General features: G+C 42.5%; 2 protein-coding genes across 7 annotated transcripts in view; one reads left to right on the forward strand and one right to left on the reverse strand.

Moving 5' to 3' along the window:
- Positions 1-19,106, reverse strand: part of LOC110986955 (uncharacterized) — a 36,524-nt gene that overhangs the window by 10,511 nt on the left and 6,907 nt on the right. For 2 of the 3 annotated variants that reach the window (XM_022249310.2, XM_022249309.2), the window contains 20 exons: positions 18,638-18,844; positions 17,967-18,128; positions 17,299-17,412; positions 16,591-16,795; positions 15,662-15,736; positions 14,871-15,023; positions 14,479-14,669; positions 13,873-14,027; positions 13,402-13,452; positions 12,931-13,013; positions 12,375-12,455; positions 11,705-11,855; positions 10,970-11,133; positions 10,394-10,496; positions 9,466-9,665; positions 8,862-8,912; positions 8,205-8,471; positions 7,258-7,512; positions 6,824-6,944; positions 306-595 (listed from right to left, as the gene is read on the reverse strand). In XM_022249310.2, the coding sequence (XP_022105002.2) occupies positions 306-595; positions 6,824-6,944; positions 7,258-7,512; positions 8,205-8,471; positions 8,862-8,912; positions 9,466-9,665; positions 10,394-10,496; positions 10,970-11,133; positions 11,705-11,855; positions 12,375-12,455; positions 12,931-13,013; positions 13,402-13,452; positions 13,873-14,027; positions 14,479-14,669; positions 14,871-15,023; positions 15,662-15,736; positions 16,591-16,795; positions 17,299-17,412; positions 17,967-18,128; positions 18,638-18,844 (3,079 nt within the window). The remainder of the gene's footprint in view (positions 1-305; positions 596-6,823; positions 6,945-7,257; positions 7,513-8,204; positions 8,472-8,861; positions 8,913-9,465; positions 9,666-10,393; positions 10,497-10,969; positions 11,134-11,704; positions 11,856-12,374; positions 12,456-12,930; positions 13,014-13,401; positions 13,453-13,872; positions 14,028-14,478; positions 14,670-14,870; positions 15,024-15,661; positions 15,737-16,590; positions 16,796-17,298; positions 17,413-17,966; positions 18,129-18,637; positions 18,845-19,106) is intronic. The other variant, XM_087135931.1, reaches the window with a different exon arrangement.
- On the forward strand, positions 718-5,017 carry LOC147799446 (uncharacterized). 4 transcript variants are annotated; one of them, XM_087135933.1, is made up of 5 exons: positions 1,116-1,999; positions 2,155-2,292; positions 2,463-3,934; positions 4,370-4,488; positions 4,532-5,017. In XM_087135933.1, exons 1-3 carry the CDS (start codon positions 1,681-1,683, stop codon positions 2,771-2,773), a joined length of 768 nt encoding a protein of 255 aa, XP_086992059.1. In that variant the 5' UTR covers positions 1,116-1,680; the 3' UTR covers positions 2,774-3,934; positions 4,370-4,488; positions 4,532-5,017. The 4 variants fall into 4 exon arrangements, 3 of the variants coding, with proteins under 3 accessions (XP_086992059.1, XP_086992058.1, XP_086992060.1); XM_087135932.1 differs by having other exon boundaries at positions 4,370-5,017; XR_015425043.1 differs by lacking the exons at positions 1,116-1,999; positions 2,155-2,292 and adding an exon at positions 718-1,108 and having other exon boundaries at positions 3,829-3,934; positions 4,370-5,017.

Consider the following 19,106-nt stretch of genomic DNA (forward strand, 5'->3'; position numbering starts at 1 on the left):
CTGCAAATGTTACACAAGATATCTTTGGCACGCATACAGACTTAGGTATGTTGCTGGATTCTCATCATAAGCCAATCGCAAGTCATTCACCAACATCAAGTCATGTCTGCCATGAATCTTGTTATCATAGTTCCTCCATAATCAATATATATCAGACTTGTGCTTTGACTTGTGAAAAAGTCAACCATACCTTTGACAGATCTCACACTCCAGAACCGCGTGGCTAGGTAGATATAGAACGACTAAAACTCAGTCCTTACCTAACTCGACAGTAGCCACGACCATTTTTGATTTCCAGTTCTCACCTGGTCAGCCTCAATGTCAGAATCCAGTCCCTCCATCTGTGACTTCCGTCCCTTTGACAGACTCAATGCTGACTGCACCGAGCTCCGTGACTGGACGGCTTCGAACCGACTGTCCGGTCGCAGGGATTCCAGCTCGGAGGCTTCCCCCAGACCCTCGGGGTCCGGCAGCATGATCGTGTCTTGCTGGGTATCTGTCAGGGAGGGGCCGGCTCCAGGAGATTTAGATCTGAGTGGGTTGTACTTGTTAGCGATGGCCATTCGGTAGGCCGCTTTGTACATAGTAGTGGTACCTGGCAGGGGGGCAGGGGAAGGGGAGGGTTATGTGAAGGTGGGCGGGGCATGGAGGGGAAGTGAGGGGGGTTAGTGCCATGCAGTATGGTACATGCTTGCATGCGTGGTTCAGTCACAAGCTATTAAACAGACCAGGGGCCGATTTCACCAAACTCACCCTAAGTTGCGACCAATCGTAGAGTTGCGATGCATCGTAGCGTTACGATCAATTGTAGCTACGGTGGATTCTAAAATGGATTTCACGAAACACGTCGTAAGCGCGATTCGTTGTATTTTTTAATAAGAGGGGGTACATTTATTGAACGAGGATGAACCTTAACCTTTGACGGCTGTTCCATGTTTGTTAGCACGAGGGAATTTAGTGTTAGTATAACAGTCGTTGTTCCGCCAAGATCAACATGGCGACGAGTACGCTGACGCACAGAAATGACAGAAAACAATTGGACAACTCATTCTACCTCCATGGTGTGATGGAGGATTGGCAAGATGTGTCGTCTGCTAGGAAATGAAAGGTAAAAAAGCGGAAGTAAATTTTTAAAGAAAATAGAAGGCCTTGTGTAAAATCAAAATAAACTGCAGCCTCGGCAACACCCACAGCGCCAACAAGTAGACAGTAGACAGCAAAAATAACGACACACGTTCGTCCGTCCACGGTGGGTTCAACTCATTTGCAGAGCCCTATTTTTAAAATTTCAAGCTAAAATTCTTCTTATTTAAAAAAACCCGATATTTAAAAATTTTTTTATTTGTACTTCTAATATTTATGACCTTCAAGGAATGATTTGGTTAAAAATTGTATGAAGGTGGGTAAGAAGGTTGGGACTAAGGCACTCGTTTGGAGTGAAAATGCAGTGACATTTAAGACAAAAAATGAGATCCTTAAGGACTTTGACATTTTTCACATGCAGTCCCCCTCCCCCAATACTAGATTCAGCCTAAGTTAGGGCATATCGTTACATTGAAAATACATTTATTCCAGGAATTGCTGTGGGAAGCCGAGTGCCTAAGTTGATTTGATTTTGCACCCTTTTTATTAACACATTTTGTGTAGGTTCAGCTGGCTAGCTAGGATTACACGTAGACCATGGCTAGTTTGAGCAGTTCGTGTGCTAGTACTAGTACGCCTAACCCCAAAACAACAAAGTGCCCCAGAAGCACCAACTGGACCTATGAGGAGGTTCGTATACTCAGTGCCTTTGTGCGGGAGCATACAAACAAGCTGTTTGGAACATCCCACAAAGGCACTGAGGGCTTTGAGGAGGAGAAACAAAAATGCTGGAAGATGGCAGCAGAAAACCTGAGAGCCAGTGGCGGAGAAGCCAGGGACTGGCAGAAAATAAGGAAAAAATGGCAGGATGTTACGTGCGATGCAAGAAAATACTACAGGGAATGCCATCAAACCGGTAAGATTAAACTTTGTATCAATTTTATTCCGCATATTTTTCCTGACCAAGGTATAATACATGTATTCAAAAGTAACATTGAAATCTGTCCTTGTCCTTTCACTACAAGTTTGGAATTTCCCAATGTTATTCCAGCCTTGTGATTGCTGTTGCAGGAGGGGGTGAAAAGCCGGCTTACAATAAGACATTGGAAGTTGTGCTTGATGCACTGTCCCCAATTTCCAAAGACGGCATCATTGACAAAGCTGAAGGAGAAACCTTCCCCGAAGAGCTTCTGAACCAAGTGGCTGAAGGTCTACCCCCATGACTGCTCTCACACTAAAAACTTACAGGCAGATGTGTGATTTACAAGAAAAACATACCCAACTTGAAATGAAACAAAATCGAATAATTATAAGTTGAATACTCAATTTGAAAAGTTCATAAAACTACCAAAACCCACATTATTTCTATTTTTATACAGCTGTCAGTCATACATGCAACGAGAGTGAGAATCAAGTGGATGGTGTCGGGGAGGTTGTGATCCTGACGGAAGATATCTGTAATCCTGATCCTGAGCCATTGAAAGTTAGGAGAATTTCTTCAACCTCAGAAGCAGCAGCAAAGCCCTTAACGAGCATTTTAGATATTGAAAGGGAGAGGTTGGCCATAGAGAGAGAGAGATTAGAGATACAGAAGGAGCAGCTCGAGGTTCTGAAAGAATTGAGGGCAAACATTGGGCAGATGTGCAGGCACAACCTTAGGTTGAATATGATTAACTTTGCTGAAATGTAGGGAAAATTTGTATATCAAACAAAACATGTAAACCTTCCAAATAATTATACTTAATGCAAAATGTTCTTGCCTGCTCTTTTTGTCGTTTACTTGATGCATTTTTCCCAATTTCTAAAGACTTACCTTAATTTGGACTAACTGAAAAAAAGTTGTTAATTATTATGGAGTGTTGAAAAATAAAGCTTGCAAATTTGTAACATTCCAATGTTATAAACAAAACATTGCTTTCAGACTCTCTTGAATAAAACTTCAAACTAAATAACTTAAAATATAAAAGTTTCGTTTACTTGTCTATTATTCTAGATGTTACAATTTCCTTATATTAGCTTCAAGACAGTTGTGTTTATCCAGGATTAAAATTGTAGATTAGCAAGGGAAGCAAAGACAATACTTGAATTTTACCTACAGCTGTTTGACTTTGTAAAAAATTCAAATTCAAAAAAATCTGTCAATGATACGATTTCGATGAGCTACTCCATCCTGAAGTGGGCCATTATATGGGATCACGTCATGGTCGTCATCTTCAATGGGCTCATACTCCTCAATTTCTGGCTCCCCAAAGGTTTTTGACAAATTGAACAGAACACAGCATGCCCTTATAAAACGACATGCTCGTTCAGGATGAACTCGGAGACCAACTGAAAGGCACGGGAATTTTTTTTTCAGCTGGCCAATCGTCTGCTCAATCCGAACACGGGTTCGTCTGTGGCACCTGCAAAAACCCCAAAATGGAAACTAAATTTGCATAGAAGTCATCAGTTACAAAACAAAAGACAGAAAGGATATATTCAGTTGATCATGTGACTGATCGGGCATTTTATGCAATATCAACTGACAACTTGGAGAAAGAGTCACTGCCCTTTAAATATTGTGAATATACATGTACTATAAGGTGAGATGCTTTGAACACACTAGGATCCTGTCAAACAAGACCGACTATCAATTTTGTTTTAATTTGAAACCCTTTGACAATGCATGCCAACATCAGTTATACCACATTGATGAAAAGGTTTTGACTTAGTTTTTAATGTGGTCCTTATGTTTACCTGTTGTAGTGACGTTCAGCATTTGAGGTGGGATCTAGAATGGGCGTCATGAGCCATTGCCGCAGAGGGTAGCCCGTGTCACCAATAAGTACTCCATGAAGCCTGAAATTCAATGGTAAGAATTCTCTCAATGAATTTATAGACTCCTTACAAGTACAAATTGCAATACTTGTTGCCATGTAGTGTCCAGTCAAAAATGAGCTTTCAGGTATGCTTGAAGATAACATTCCAAGCATAACTGTATTCAAATCTAATTGTATACTGGACAATAGTTACAGAGTAGTTATGCAACTTGCCAATAACTTTATGTGACATGTAGCCAAGTGGTTAGGATTTTTAGCTGCAGATCACTGTGTTACGGGTTTGGACAAGACTTCTTTTTTGTCACTCACCTGCCATCATTAAACATGTCACCAATGACACTGCCGTGAAGGATGGCACTATCATGTGTGCATCCTGGCCATCTCGCCACAACATTGGTGATAGTGAAGTTTGCACTGCAGATGAGCTGCACATTGATGCTGTGATAACCTTTTCTGTTTACGTAAAGGTGCTCATTATCACCCATGGGAGCATTGTGCAGACGGATGTGGGTTCCATCTACAGCACCCACAACCTCTGGAAACCCAGCAATGGCAAAGAACTCTTGCTGTGCCTGAGTGACATCTTGCAGGTTGGCAGGAAAATTGATGACCTGGTTGGTCAACCCAAGGATAGCTCTGGAGACTCGATGGACGATTCTACACACAGAAGATATGCTGACATCATGGAGATCACCATGGACTGTGTAAAATGACCCCGTTGCGAAGAACCGCAAAGCAATCAGAAGTTGTAGCTGAGCAGAGATTGCATTGCTGCGCTGAAAAACAAAATCAGCAATAAAGGTCAACCCAAACAAATCATTGTACAGCAATAAGTGACAAAGCATTCCATCCTAAAATCTGTTTTTAAAAAATTTAGTCAAAAATAATTCATCTAATTTTTTATGCACTGTTTATTATTATTATATAATAAAAAACTTATATGTGTTGCATGGAGCAAACCACATGTTCATGTACATTATTGCTGACCAAAACAACTAATACGTAGGGCCTACACCAAAAAGATAAACATTGTTGGACAATACAAGTTACTTCTGCTGAATTGAGTCAATGAATATGAGATAATAAAAGGGACTTTCGGGGTTCCGTGCCATGTCTATGTGAGTCAGCAGATCATGAGTTTAATATGAAAAATAAATCTAGATTTTCAATTTATACCCTTGACCCACCCACCATTTCGAAAAAAGTCAAAATTTAAAAACATTTAACGTTTTAGTGGCCCCCTAAGCGTCCTTATACCATGGACACTAACGTTACTATCAGTATCAGCTGATCATGTATTCATAACGTTGGTTAAGTTAGATTATTAAATACAGCCTAATTTCATAGGCTTCTGAAAGGTGGTATCAAGTGAAACTCTTTCCCAAAAAGATATGAAGGTATAAAAGGAAAAACACTCCCTTAAAAAAAGGTGCTCCATTTCGCAAGTGTGTGTTTTTGGCAATTCCAACACGGCAGAAATCCCACACATTCGTTGAATCATGGGCGCCGCCATCATTAAGCTATTGCGAGCCGACAAATGGTGGCGCTATGAATGAATAATTGACTTTGAATTCCCCAGCGGCCCCGGCCATGACAATCGTTTATGTGAGAAGCTCGATACGAGAATTTAGACAGGAACATACAAACTTATAGTACAAATAAATAGGCCTAAATAGTTTAACTTATGGTAAGTCTTAGGTGTTACCTGCGTGGCATGCTCGATTTCTGGCCCAATTCTCCCCAAGAGCTCAACGATCCCGTGTCGCGTAAATCTGTACCGCTGGTATATCTCTTCCTCCGTTAATGAATCAAGCGGATTTTTTCTATCACGAAAAATTCTTTCTCTTCGAAGAGCACGTCTTGCCTCAAAATTCGCTAGAAACATAAGCGCCATTGCTTAAACAATCTTTCTTTGGTCCAAAGTTGTAAGTTACGATGACCTAGTAAGTCATCGTAACTTACGATGAATTACCATGGGAATTGCGACGAGTGAACTCGTCGCAATTTTCTTGAAATCGATTTTAGGAATCATCTTAAGTTGCGATGGATAACCCATCGCAACTTAAGATACGATCGATCGTAGCCTTTGGTGAAATCGGCCCCAGTTCTGAGAGCAAAGTGAATTTGGAAACAAACTGATTACTTACAGAGTATGACTGCCTCCGATCAGAGGTCTCACTGAATCTTTGCAGAAATATGTCAGCAAATAAATAGAAATTTCTTGAATGTTTCATCTTTTCAAAATCATTGTCTCAAGACATTAAACTCATTCCGTAACCTTAAAGGAAAGTGCTTTTTTGTGTCATTACAAACACGATTATGTGAAATCCACACTTTAACTATGGTTGGTATAAATGAAGAAATACGCGATTTAAAAATTAACAGATTCATAAAAAAACACAGTGTATACTTTGAGCAGACAACAGCCAGCAACGGATCGGCCAGGCACTGTCACAATTTCAATCCTCCAAAGGAAACAAAACCCTCGCATTTTTTACAAATGGAAGTGTAGATGGGAAACCAAGGCTGATACAAATATCATAACCCAGACAAATATGCCTTGGACGGATAACTGATAAAAAAAAGAAGAAAATCAAAATAATATCACTCCACACAAGGAAACCAAGCATGTCTAAATTATGTCAAGCATGCAGCTGAAATAGGCGCACTCACACGTCAAAGCTGCGTCAGGCATTCATGGAGTTGGCCCACGTGCAAGTTTACAAGACAGAACTTTAGCATGTGATTTGTATCCCAACCAGAAAGGATCACTCAGGGAAACATGATATGAAAAATGAAGAGCAGCACAAATCTAGGCATGACGTCCCTAACGAGGCCGTTTGACATCAAGAACAAGTGACTGGTCACTATCCCCCATTTTCATTTAAGAACAGAAAATGTTGTACTCTGAAATATCTTACCATCTCCAAAATCAGAGGCTACATCCACATCGTGGACCGATGATGCTGGTCTCCCGCTGCTTCCACTGGTTCCCGCTGACATCGCTCTATGTATCTCCTCATCCGAAGCACCTGTATTCAACTGCATGGCAATATCAAAACTTCTGCATCAATATTCAGAGCAAGCACACTCATGAGTTTTGGACAACCGGGTGGCAATTACATAAACTGTCACAGCCCACAGCAATTAATGCAGCTTCATATGCTGTGAGGTTGAGAGTTCTCTGGATATTCAGGGCTCAGCAACGACCCAGTTTCGCAGACCTATCAAGCAGACAAATCGATCAGATGTCCACGTGCATAAAACAAATCACATGACATTTTGGCAAGTAACCAAGCAATTTCTGTGCTTCAAAGCTCTACGAAATTGGCCCCTGTATTCCAAGCTAACCCACCTCTGCTGCAGATGACGCTGATGCTTTGGGTTTCTTCCAATCGTCAAGGATGGACTTTGTTCTCCCCCTCTCTGGTCTGGCTCTGGCGGATCTGTCTGTTGGCTTGGGGCCTTTCTTGTCCATGGGCTGTGACTTGGTTTCCTTGGGTACCTTGGGCAAACCTGGGATGGACACTCTCTGTTTGGCTTTTGTGGTTTGGTCCGACACCTTTGGGGTTAATGTGACGGATGCACTGCTCGCTGATGATGAACTCACCTGGAGACAACGGTGGACAGTTTCAAGATTCTGATGGCGTCTTTCAAAATAACCAATTTGATAATTTGCTTCTAGCCAAATCTTTTTTACTAGCCATCATGTACATATTTCAGTAAAAATTCCAGGGCTTATTCTGAGATTTTTACGTTTTCGTGTCTTTGGCAAAATTACTAGAGAATGAGTTGCAAATGGTCTACAGGATGAGGCACTGTTGCCTCAAACCTTTTTTTTTCCTGAGCAAGCACTGTACTTTTTTCTGGGCATAGCAAGTTCAAGAATTTTCGGCTCCGCTCACTAATAAACCATGACAGTTTAGTGAAAAATGGCAAGGCTGGTGAAAAATTGCAAACTTAGATTGTCTGCCTCTTTATAAAATACAATTTGAAATGTGCTTAATAGTCTCTTCAGTCAATTAACTTCACAGAGAGCATTTCATAGAAGAGTATTTTATGAAACTCTTATTGTCATTGCTGTTTTAGGAATGCCCCATCTTTGACTACAATTTTATTAAAAATTTTATTTCAGTTCTACCGACAAAAGGCTTATCCAAACTTGAAAGCAAATCTTCCAAGGATGAAGGAAATTTGCTGGGACAACTGATCATATCATGATGAAATTTTCAACACAGGAAATGTTTACATGAAGAACACAGCTGAATTCATGAAATGGCTTTCCCTAATTCAAATCTGTACCTTTTTGGTAATGCCACTCTCAACTTTTTTGGTAGCACGGCTCTCCACTTTCTCAGCAACACCGCTCTCAAGAGACACCGTCATCTTCGTGGCCGTGGTCGTGTCTCCCGCAGTGGGGGCCGTGGGTGCACTAATGACAGCCTCTGACGATGGCTCGGCGGCAAGCTTGGCCCTGTTGGCGGCAGCCCTCTCCCCCACACGCACTCGGTCCCCCTTCTTCAGTTTCTTCTTGGCGGGTGCTTTCATCCGTTGCTGTCCCGACAGTTTCTGATCCAATGCAAATGAAAAAAAAAAATCTGTCCCAATAACCATCGAACAAGACAAAACGGATGAAGGCATCTGCTATAAAACACTACACCGTTTACTCTAATTCTCTGAGCATTCGGAGCAAGAAAACCCCAAATCCTCCAAAATCCATGACAGTGCAGGAAACTATGGCCACGCTATCTGAGATTTTAAGGGGCATCAAGTCCAACATAGAGCAGCCGTGGTTGTATTTTGAGAGTAACAGCAAGTTGATTATTTCAATTCCCGTAGTCTTTCCTCATAATTCCTTCCTACTTTTAGGCACCCTATCAGCGTCTGCCCACTTTCTATGCCCACTTTCTAACAACCAAGGGCACTGACTATCCTTTTGGCAGGTCTCAGAACTATTACCTTGACCTTGTCTTCAGCTGTCTTGATTTCTGCTACAGTTGCCATCACAGGCTGTGAGAAGGGAGAGAGTAAAGTTACCAGACAATTCAATCGATGTCAAAAGACGCTCAAAAACAGGTATTAAAAACAAAGAATTTGAAAGAGAGGCATGCTGATTTGCTTGTAAATAATTTGATTGTGTCATCTTCAGAGGCCAATCTGAAGTTGATTGATCTTAGCGGCCTGGTGTGAGTCTGATCACAGAATTTCATTGGTGGCCAGCTTGCTCCAGCTTTGAGGTCCGAGCAATGATTTGGGGGTCTTTGATAATTACATAAATGTGCAGGTAAAACTTTAGCCTGATTTGGCGTCCTGTAAAATTACAGTGGCAAGCGAACACTGACAAGTTAGTGGATCTAGGCACTCTTTTGCTGGTCTGAGAACCCCAAACCTTAGGAGGCCCAAGAAATAGCCATGTAGCCTACAAATGACTTCTTAGGCAATTTTCTTTATGAAAAAAACATCCGCTGGCCTAACAACTGGCAAGTATTGAAGATCAAGTATCATTGCGTTTGGCAGCCTAAGCAGTGATGGTTTGCTGACCCTCACGTAACCTCGCACCCACCTGCGACGTTCGCTCCAGCTTGAGGGGCTTGGGTATGGCAACTGGCCTCTTCTCCTTGAGCAGTGACTTGGCATCAATCTTCATTCTAGACAGGCTGTACTTGGACACTTCCTCGGGCGGCTGTTTGAGATCCGAGAGGCGGATGTCGCCTGCCTTGATGTCTTTGGCTTCTTTCCTCTTCACGCCCTCCAACTCGGACACTGTGAGGAGTGAAACGCAATAAAGAACTGCTGTCACTCTGGAAGGAAGACGTTCTGATTGGTTATGACTCGATCGCATTAAAAATTACAACTAGAACAGTAGACTGGGATCATATGTGTACTGGTTTTGGTCAGCTGATATGTTGCACAGCCCGGTTGAAACTGTATCTTAAGATAACTCGAACATCTTCGCCAGCACCAAAATAACAAATGTATGTGTGTATCCCTGCGCTACCAAACGTTTGGAAGTGAACAAGCAAAAGTGACTGAAAGGGATGCTGGCAATCTGGCATTTCCTCTGGGCCCTAAATACGGCACTGTACATTTCTGCACGTTCAGTCGAAATGAGCTGTAGTTATTGGTTGTGTCCGTGTGAAGCCTGATTTCTCCAGAGCCAATCAGGGGGCATATGGGTAATTAAATAAATTTTATGAGTTTAAAGCACACTTTGTCATTTCCAAGAGTGGTGAGTTAATGCGAATTACCTGCCAAGCAAATAGCGATAGTCTGAAATCAATCTCAGTGATATTTCCACGTTAAATTACACAGGTCAGGTGTAACAGGGACACAAAAATGTCACGTTTGGACCCTGAATTTATAGAATGACCCCAAATGCCACATTCCCTCATCAAATGGACAGGCCAAATATCACCACAAACAGGTCCCATAAAGACCCAGTGGCGTATGTGTACACCAGACAGCTGTGCATCAATGATGATGTACCATACCTGACATCTTTACTATTAGCTTGGAGCCTGCTTTCTCATCTTGGCTTTCTTCTCCTTCCTTCTCCGTCTCCTCTCCAGAATCATCTTCAATTTCGCTCTCATCCTGACCAAAATATACGTGTACAAATATTCACCAACAGTTACAGAATTTGTATCAGTGAGAGGTAACCGAGACCTGACTTCTCTGACGTGAATGGTCTGAAAAAACGGTCTGCGTCCGCATGCTGTCGACAAAGAACTAAACTAACTTAACTGTCCTTGGTTTTTTACAGAGTCATAAAGCATTTGAACAACTTTCATTTCTCTTGCAAACTACGGGCTTTCACATGACGGGAAAACATGGTGACGATGTTCCCCGTCTAAGAATTCAAAACTCTTACATGAGGTTTAAATCCTTACAAACTTGCAACAAGAATCTGTGAAATTGTAATTGGCCTAATATCGGCTTACGTTTGAATGACTCTGCAACCATGTGCAGATCTGATGCCATAAACATTTGACCAGGATTCATCTCTACCCCTCAGGGCAGTTTTTAAAGAAAGTGTCAAGCAAGGAGTAAGGGGGTAGCACACCAACCTCCGAGACGTCAAATTCACTGGGGGACGAGGGTGGCGAGGGGGTAGGGGACGGGCCTGGCGAGGTGCCAAACTCAGGCATGTCAAAGTCCTGCTGCACATTGTCGGTTTGGGTCAGGTTTAACCTGCTGGATCTGCTCTGACGTTTCCTTGCCAGAGAAAGAGCTGCGAAAGACAAGACGTGTGGAATTTGGCACCACCACAAGAAAAAAAAACCCGGAATATCTTCATTACAGTTCCAGTGCAATGTCTGGGATATTTGAGATTTGAGCTTCATAAGTTCAAAGACAGTTCTGAAACATTCAGATATGTAATAAAGTGAGTTCATCTGCAGCCCACCATGTTGAAGTACATTGTATACTAAAGAATACGTATTAATTAATTATTGTTACTGTTCTTATAATGTGTGCTATGGGAACAATGTATAAGATAAGCCGGAAACAGACGTTGGAAGGTTTACTTCCAAATCTGCACATTTCTTCAAAAGCATTTTTTTAAGTGCTAGATGTAACAGATCAAATAAAACAACAGGTGATGAAAAAACTGGAAGTTGTGCAGAGTATTTACGACCCTAACTTGGAATTATGTCATTTCACTATAATCTGTACTTATGACAATGAAATTTTAACTTGAACGAGATTTGAAATGTGGAAGAGAAAATGGTTGATTGAGACAGATCTGCAAGAAATCTGGAAGAGCAAATGTCCAATAAGGGACACGAGCTCCTCAAACCCACCTTTCACTTTACTTGTGATGTCCTCTTTTCTCGCCTCCTTGCCAGAGGTCAAGAGGTCAACGGCAGAGAGGCGTCTTGGGGTCAGGTTAGGGGACATGTACATCTCGGTGGGTGCCACGGAGAACTCACTGTCGGATCCCTCATCGCCACTCTGAACACCGGGAAAATAACCAAACAGACTTGGGGGTTACTTCTTCTCAGGTCTAATAACGTTGAGAGTGTAAGGTGTACCATAGAACTCTCTATCCAGACCTCATAAGTACCCCATAAATGGTAGCAAAGGTATCCATATATGCAAGAAGGGACCTTTCTTTTTAAAAAATTTCACTGCAGGAAGTCTGAGAGGGCATTGAAGGTAACTGCCCTGATGCTCTGGCCTTTGCCTTTACAATACCCGATGAAATGTTCCAGTAGACAAGTTGAAAAACGAGTGCCTTTTCAAACAGAAGTTGAAGTTCTTGCCCTGAAAGCTGACTGCAATTTTGCAGACCCGGCCACGTTTTGTCGAAAGCTAGCCCCAAGTTGTCGACCCCTGTTGTCTCAAAATGCAGTTGCAAAGAAATAACTGCTTTGTTCCCAGAGACAAGTAGACTTTTCTAATACAACTGCCATCTGCAAAGAAGAAATTGTAGTGTTTACTTATCACTCAGTGTTTAAAACTCAAAATCACCTGGTCTGAGGAGGCATGGGATGATGACGGTGACGCCCGACCGCCTCGGAAGCGCTCGCTGTAATCTAGATTGTACGGGACCTGGACAACGTGAAAGGAAATGAAGCCCTTGAATATCTGCCAACGATAAACTCAACGTATTCTTTGCTGCAAGATTGAGAAGTTATCAAGCTGAAGGTACAGATGCACAGATTGCCCGGACAAAGGAATTGGTATGAATAATACTAACAGTCGTCTTTTTGACATTTGATCTGTTTTCAGAAGAAGACTACAATATTAAGCAGGTACTTGGTCCATTCTCTGCCTGAAATCCTTGAAGGCTAACTAGTGAGCAAAAATTGTCAGCCTAAGAAACATCAGAAATAAGTACAAGACAGAGAGGCTCTCGAGAATTTTAATAACAACCTCAAGTTCAAACAGTTCCAGGGATAAAAAACCTTTCTTTGGTTTTGAATATCACAGACAACCCACACCCATACGTAATTAAACTGACACAAGCTGGAGTATTGCTTTCAAGAATAGCGGTGATTCATCATGCAAGAGTGTTTCTACAAACCAAGTAATTGTCCAAGTCCAATGGATCAGGGTTTGCTGCCGCCCCTTCGTAGCGCACTGCTGGATCTTCATAGATCTCAGACTCTGTTAGCAACAGGAAAAATGCAACAGAGCTGTTTTACATCTTTTAATTTCCTTGACGGTGACATTGATTTGACAGCTTTCTCCCCAACCGAACTTAAAGGAACAAATGTCCCAATCATAGGGTAGAAAATAAACCAAACTGAACCAATGTAGGTCACAAAACAATGTTGGAAAGTTCAGTTCGAGTTTCTGGACCGAGTGGTCTTTGTGAATGGCAATCAGAGGCTGCTGGCCCCAAGTGTACCAGTCCTTGCTATCTCTGGGGGTCTGCCCTATCACTCCTCACTGCTACGAGGGACAGGTTTTAAGGACCGGGTCAATACACTTCCTATATCGTTTGAGAAATCACAGTATCTATCAAAAGGTTAGAAGAGAGTTTAAGATTTACCTGTTTCATGGTTTTCATCTGGAAACCGGGTCTTGCTCAATGAGGGTAAAACTAGGGTTAAAATAAGAATTAACTAAGTCAAAATCATCAACAAAAAAAAGCTTTTCCATCACCAAAGACGCATTACAAAGTGATCCATAGAAACGAAAATCGTCAAATTCAGTAAGCTGTCATGCAATCAGGGTAGACCGTGAAGCTTTCAATTCTGAACTAGAATTTGTAAAAACTGTAACTTTTTAATCCACTTGCTTTGGTATCAGAAACACAATCATAATCCATTCAATAAGCATTGCCGTACAATAAGAAACAACAAAATACAGTTTTTGTCAACAATTTGTAATAACAAAAATAAGTTATTGCAGAAAGTCATCCCAGTACAAAATTGGCTTGCAGCTAAACCATATAACTCCCACAACAAAGGTAGCTACAAAACATCTGCGGGTACTGGATCCATAGCCACATGAGACTTACTTTTGGCGTGGTCTATGACAAAGAGGTGGTTCATGTACCCCATCATGAGGTCACCCCTGGTGTTGATTAACCGTGCACAGCTGATGGCCTCGTCCAGGGCGATCTCCGTCAAGAGCAGCTTGTCTTGGTCCCACACCTTGACCGCGCCGTCCAAACTGAAACAGGAATTCAGACATATCGTGAGAAATTCAAAGAAGGCTGATCATCCTTTTGCTTGAGAGGAAAATTTGGCTTTTTTCATATTCTAATAAAACGTAATGTCAGAGGATGGAGAGCACGATTTTGCAATTCCACATTTGAAAGATCCGCCTCGTCTCACTTCACTTTCTCCCACAATAGTTTATTCGATGATTCCATACACTCACTCACTAGTGTCGCATCTTTGTCATTGGACAGTACTAAAAACTAGATGTTTGTCAAGAACTGTTCCACTGAGGACATTTTGTTTTTCCATGGGAGACTTTTTCTTTAGCGAGAACTCAGCGTGTTCCCATATTTGCGTTGTTTGTCTATAGCAATTGTTTTTCTGTGGCATTTTTTTCATTGAGGGGTTAAAATTACTACAAAAAGATTTGGTGGGTCATATTTTATTCTGTATTATCTAACCTGCAAGAAACAAAAATGCCTAGATTTGGACAGGAGTCCACAGCTATGATAGGGGCAGTGTGGTCCCTCCGTCGGCTGTCTGCGGCCTCCTCCCCTCCATCATTAGTGGAATAGCCCATTACGTCGGTGGCCGGCTTCAGGTGATGCAGTGTCAAACTCCCATCGGAGTGGCCAGTCAGTAAGGCAGAGCCCTAGCCAATTGCAAAAGATAAATGGTTGTCAACATGCATGAACAAGGACTCGTTGTGTGGCCTTCTCAAGCGTGCGCTGCTTTGCGAGTTTGATCAAAAAACCAAATTATGTTTACGGTGCAAAATCAGCCATCTGAAATCCAAGGAAGAATTTTGGAGGACCAGATAAACATTTTCTTGTCAATAATATTCAACATTTACCAGTCTTGCAGCACCAGTCACGTCTCTAGGCACCCCCACCAAATACTGAAGCTCTAGGCTCGGCAAAGACCAGAACTGATACACGTCTTCGTCTCGCAGGTGGCTCTTGGCGACGAGGGCACCGTGGGCTGGGTCATACTCCATGTCGATGATCTGTGGGACAGTGGAAGCAAAGAGAAGAGATCAATGAATATCTGACTGAGGCAAGATGGTGGATCAGTGAAGTTCCTGCCTTCTTTTACAAAGAGACATTACAGGATTTTTATACATTATTCCTCATCCCCAAGAGCTTGTGGAAAATTGTCCTCACATTCAGGTGTTTAGTTCTGCGGGTGATATATCAAATACGACTGTTCAAATTCTTGGGACTAATGTGTAATATGAAAAATTTGCAGATTGATCACATATGCGCCAACCAACGATGTGTGCGGTATGAATTTTGACAATGTTCGTTTTTGGACGTGCTCCGACAAACCCTGACTTACAGCACCGTGGGCGTCATGGCAGTGAATCCACGATGCAGGCTGATATCACCATCATCTGTTTCTCACTGTGCCTATGCGGCACAGGTTTCACTTCTGAAGCAAGTTTTGAAAGCAAGCTCTCTGGAGGATTTGCTATTACGGTAACAAAAAACTGGGGCGAACACGCTGGCCGTCCGGCAAGGGCCAGTGATATTTTGTACTTCTTGGTGTAGGTTGTCGAAAATAGGCTCAGAAAGGGCGGAGAGCAATGCATGCACAGACACAACAGAGTTTAAACGCAGTGTAAATTCCCAGACCAATACTCACTGCATCTTTGCTGGCTTGTAATTCACAGTAACGGTGGCCATACTTTATCGGATCCATGAACAGAATGCGGCCGTCCTGCGACAGACAATGAAATTATTTCCATCTTTAATCCTCCAAATTTGGACCACATAATCTGGATACAGCCTCTTGCTTTCCCAAGGAATTTGAGGTAAGACAATACCTGAACACTAGTCCAAAACTTCATGAAGTTTGACCTCAAAAGGACAAAACTGCTTTTGCCACCTTTGGGATATCTTCTTCAAACTTCAGCAAAATTACAGTATTTCACACAGATTAAGTCCGTTTCTCATAAATGCAATCTTCGCTCGAAGCTCCTATCTGAAGATTGCTACTGGGGCTGTCTTGGAGGTGATTACAAATAATCCTGCAGGGGATTATCCTAATCCCCTGCAGTAGTATCAGTAGTTATCAGTCCTTCATTGGTCATGTTGGTGCTCGAGTCTCTTTCACTTGTCCTTATTTTTCACCTGCAGCCTTCATGTATCTTTCCCCTTGTCCCCCGTCCCTCCCAACATTCCATCCTCGCCTTTTCCTGTTTTTCTATGTGTTGCTTTTGGGAATATAGCTAGTGCATGTGTGGTATATTGTATTTATTTTATGTTTTATGTGTGTAGTTGTATTTTGGTTGGTTTTAATTTAATGCATTTTTAGTATTTATGTATATTTTATCAAAAAATCCCTGTGATTTGCAGGCAACTGCTGTTGGTGATTTAAATAAATGACTAAATAAATAAAAAAATAATGCCTGACAAATTCTTCTAAATCTGCCAGATTTAAAGACAATCTGGCAAGATTGAAAAGAGTACAGGATTCCCCCCCCCCCAGGAAGTGGAGAGATTTTAGAGGATTCGGGAAAGTTCTAAGCAAGCAAAAAATTCCCAGGGAGTTCAGTTGGAGTCAAAGCTCACCTGCAAACCCAGCACCAGAAAGTTATGGTTCAAGGGACAGACAAATCCTTCATCCGCCCAGTACATGACAGTGGAGGTGACCGTAGTGATGGAAGTGCAGGGAGCTGGGGTCTGGCTGACCCCTCTGCCTTGCAAGGTGGCCCGGTAAGTGGGCAGGGCGTGCCCCAGCTGGACCGAGGAAAGGCCTTTGCTGGCCGGCTGAAGCCTGAAGACACATTACAAATGACATAAGGCACAGGATCAAATGGAACCAGATCCGATGAAGTGAGTCTTACAGGCACATTTTCAGCGAGTTTCAGCGGTCTTTTAATCTGAAGTAGTTTTAGTCACTTGACTCATTTTATAAGAAGGGTCATTTTGTGAATGGATAGGCCTGCTAAATCGATTTCAGGGTCTAATTTATGGACTAGAGGTGATTGCTGTAAACAAAAAAATGAGTTTGGAGTTTCAGTGTGGAGTAGAATTTCCTTGACACAAAGCTTTCCAAAATCTTCTTAAGATCTAGCCCACCCTTTCCTAGCTTTCTAATGGATCAAAGCCTGTCTTATTCTGCTACAAACACTGGGCTGGGTGTCTAAAATTGTGCAAGTCCTAACAATCCATCTGGGATCTGATTTTTTCCAACAGTGCATGGAGAGAAATGGTCTTTCCATAGGATTCTTTTGGTGGCATGCTGCACTGTGAAACATTACTGCTCAGGCAATTCACCTTGGTGTTGTAGGAGCTGCGGAGGTAGCCCGACTTCCCGCAGACCGTCCACGGTTGACTTTGTCCTGCAGACGCTCCACATCCCACACGGCGGTGCGGCAAGCCGGGTCCGTCCTGCAAACAAGTCACGACCAAACAAAGATTGGGACCAAAATGTGAAAACTTGATCATGTTCAAAACACCCTACTCGATCATGTTTTATTACAGTCCAGTCTGCATAAAGACTTTCACTGAAGGAAAAGTTATACAGAATGTGAAACTTAAGCCGTGGTCACACAGCAGGCAACTTGAATCTTATAATGTTCTAAGGGCCGCCACGAAAAGCCTACCAGTGTTTCTGGCGAATTGGCCATTTCTCAAAATCAGTGCAAGCTGTGACAGGATTGATTCACAAGGGAATACTGCCAACTTTTTTTCACTTGGAACTCCAACGACCAGCACAGGCTTCACACATCAGGCGCCCAAAACCGTTGAAACGCAACGCACAACTTGAAAGCTGTTTTAGCACAATCAAAAAAAATGTTCCTCCAGATTGCCTCGGCAAGTCATCCGGTGTTGCCGGAGGGTGGACCGCATCTTTTCAAAAAAAAGCAGCGACAACTTGGATTTAGAACCAGTTGCTGCAAACCTACGTTTCTCTGTTCAATGCCTCAGCAGACAACACATACCTCATTGTGTAGACCCAGATTTCTCTGGGGTTGATCAGCAGGAACACCGTGCTGCATTCCCGGTTGTAGGTGACCCCAAGCACCTGCTGGAGAGGAGAGATGGAGGGTGGAGGGAGGACTGTCGACAGGCTCTTCTGGTCCCTCATAGAAATCAGACGAACACTGCAAACAAATAAACAGTGACAGCAAGATCCTATTTCACATGGACGGAATGGTTGAAAGTAATGATACAACTCTTTGGGTTTATGGAACATCTCAAAAGTCGCAACACACCCATTCACACTGGGACACTCTTTTACAAAGCACTGGAGGTCCCTTTGGAAATCTGCCGTATTCATGGTAATGGGTCGATCACTAGTGAAGCCTGCAAAGGCATAGACCAGTATTCCTGTTTGGGAACAAACCTTGTTCCCAGTAGGAAAAAGCAGGTGATCCCAATCAGAAATGAGCAATATTCTTGACAGAACACTCTTAGGTGCTCCAACGTTTGAGACATTTCCATGGTACAAAAACTTTTTAACTTTGCTTCATTTTTTCCAAGCAAAAGTGACCAGCACACCAAACAGCAATGATGATTTCAACTGTGAATCCAAAAACTGCATTAAATATCAAAATTGGAAACTGCGCATAATTAACACTGTAATTTGTCTTTCTTTGCATGCATGCCTAACCTGCTGTCCTCTCCCACAGCGACCAGCCTCCTCGTCTTCCCTTCACAGCCGGCGACGTGCAGCGAGGTGACCCTGCAGCGTGCCAGGGCGTAGAACTGTACCACGTGGTTCAGGTGCCAGACTGCCAGGTCGCGGTGCGTGGCTGTCCACAAGAACTTCTCCCCCGTCAGGCCGATCCACTCAATGCCGTCTGTTGACATGACAATCCTAGAAAAGGAAAAGATTCAGCAATCAGGGTACAGTCTGAAACATTCGAAGATTATGAGCTAGGTACATGACAACACACACGGCAGAAAAATTTAAAAACGTCACTGTTATATTGGCCGTATATTGACCATCACTGACTTATTGATATACAGCAAAAATCAACACACACCTAGAATACATGGGTAAAAATTCAAAAATATGCCAAGTCAAGTCCAAAAGTTTCCAGTCTTTTTATACCCAAACGAAAACTGGTCAAAACCTG

The sequence above is a fragment of the Acanthaster planci genome, linkage group LG04, assembly GCF_054643075.1.
Source record: "Acanthaster planci isolate LZ-2023a linkage group LG04, COTS_SCS, whole genome shotgun sequence".
NCBI lineage: Eukaryota > Metazoa > Echinodermata > Asteroidea > Valvatida > Acanthasteridae > Acanthaster > Acanthaster planci.

Excerpts from the sequence above, each read along its gene's own strand:
- LOC147799446 (XM_087135932.1), top strand. The coding sequence starts at position 1,681 with ATGGCTAGTTTGAGCAGTTCGTGTGCTAGTACTAGTACGCCTAACCCC. Across the intron at positions 2,000-2,154 it reads CAGGGAATGCCATCAAACCG|GAGGGGGTGAAAAGCCGGCT; the intron begins GTAAGATTAAAC and ends TTGCTGTTGCAG. Across the intron at positions 2,293-2,462 it reads TCTGAACCAAGTGGCTGAAG|CTGTCAGTCATACATGCAAC; the intron begins GTCTACCCCCAT and ends ATTTTTATACAG.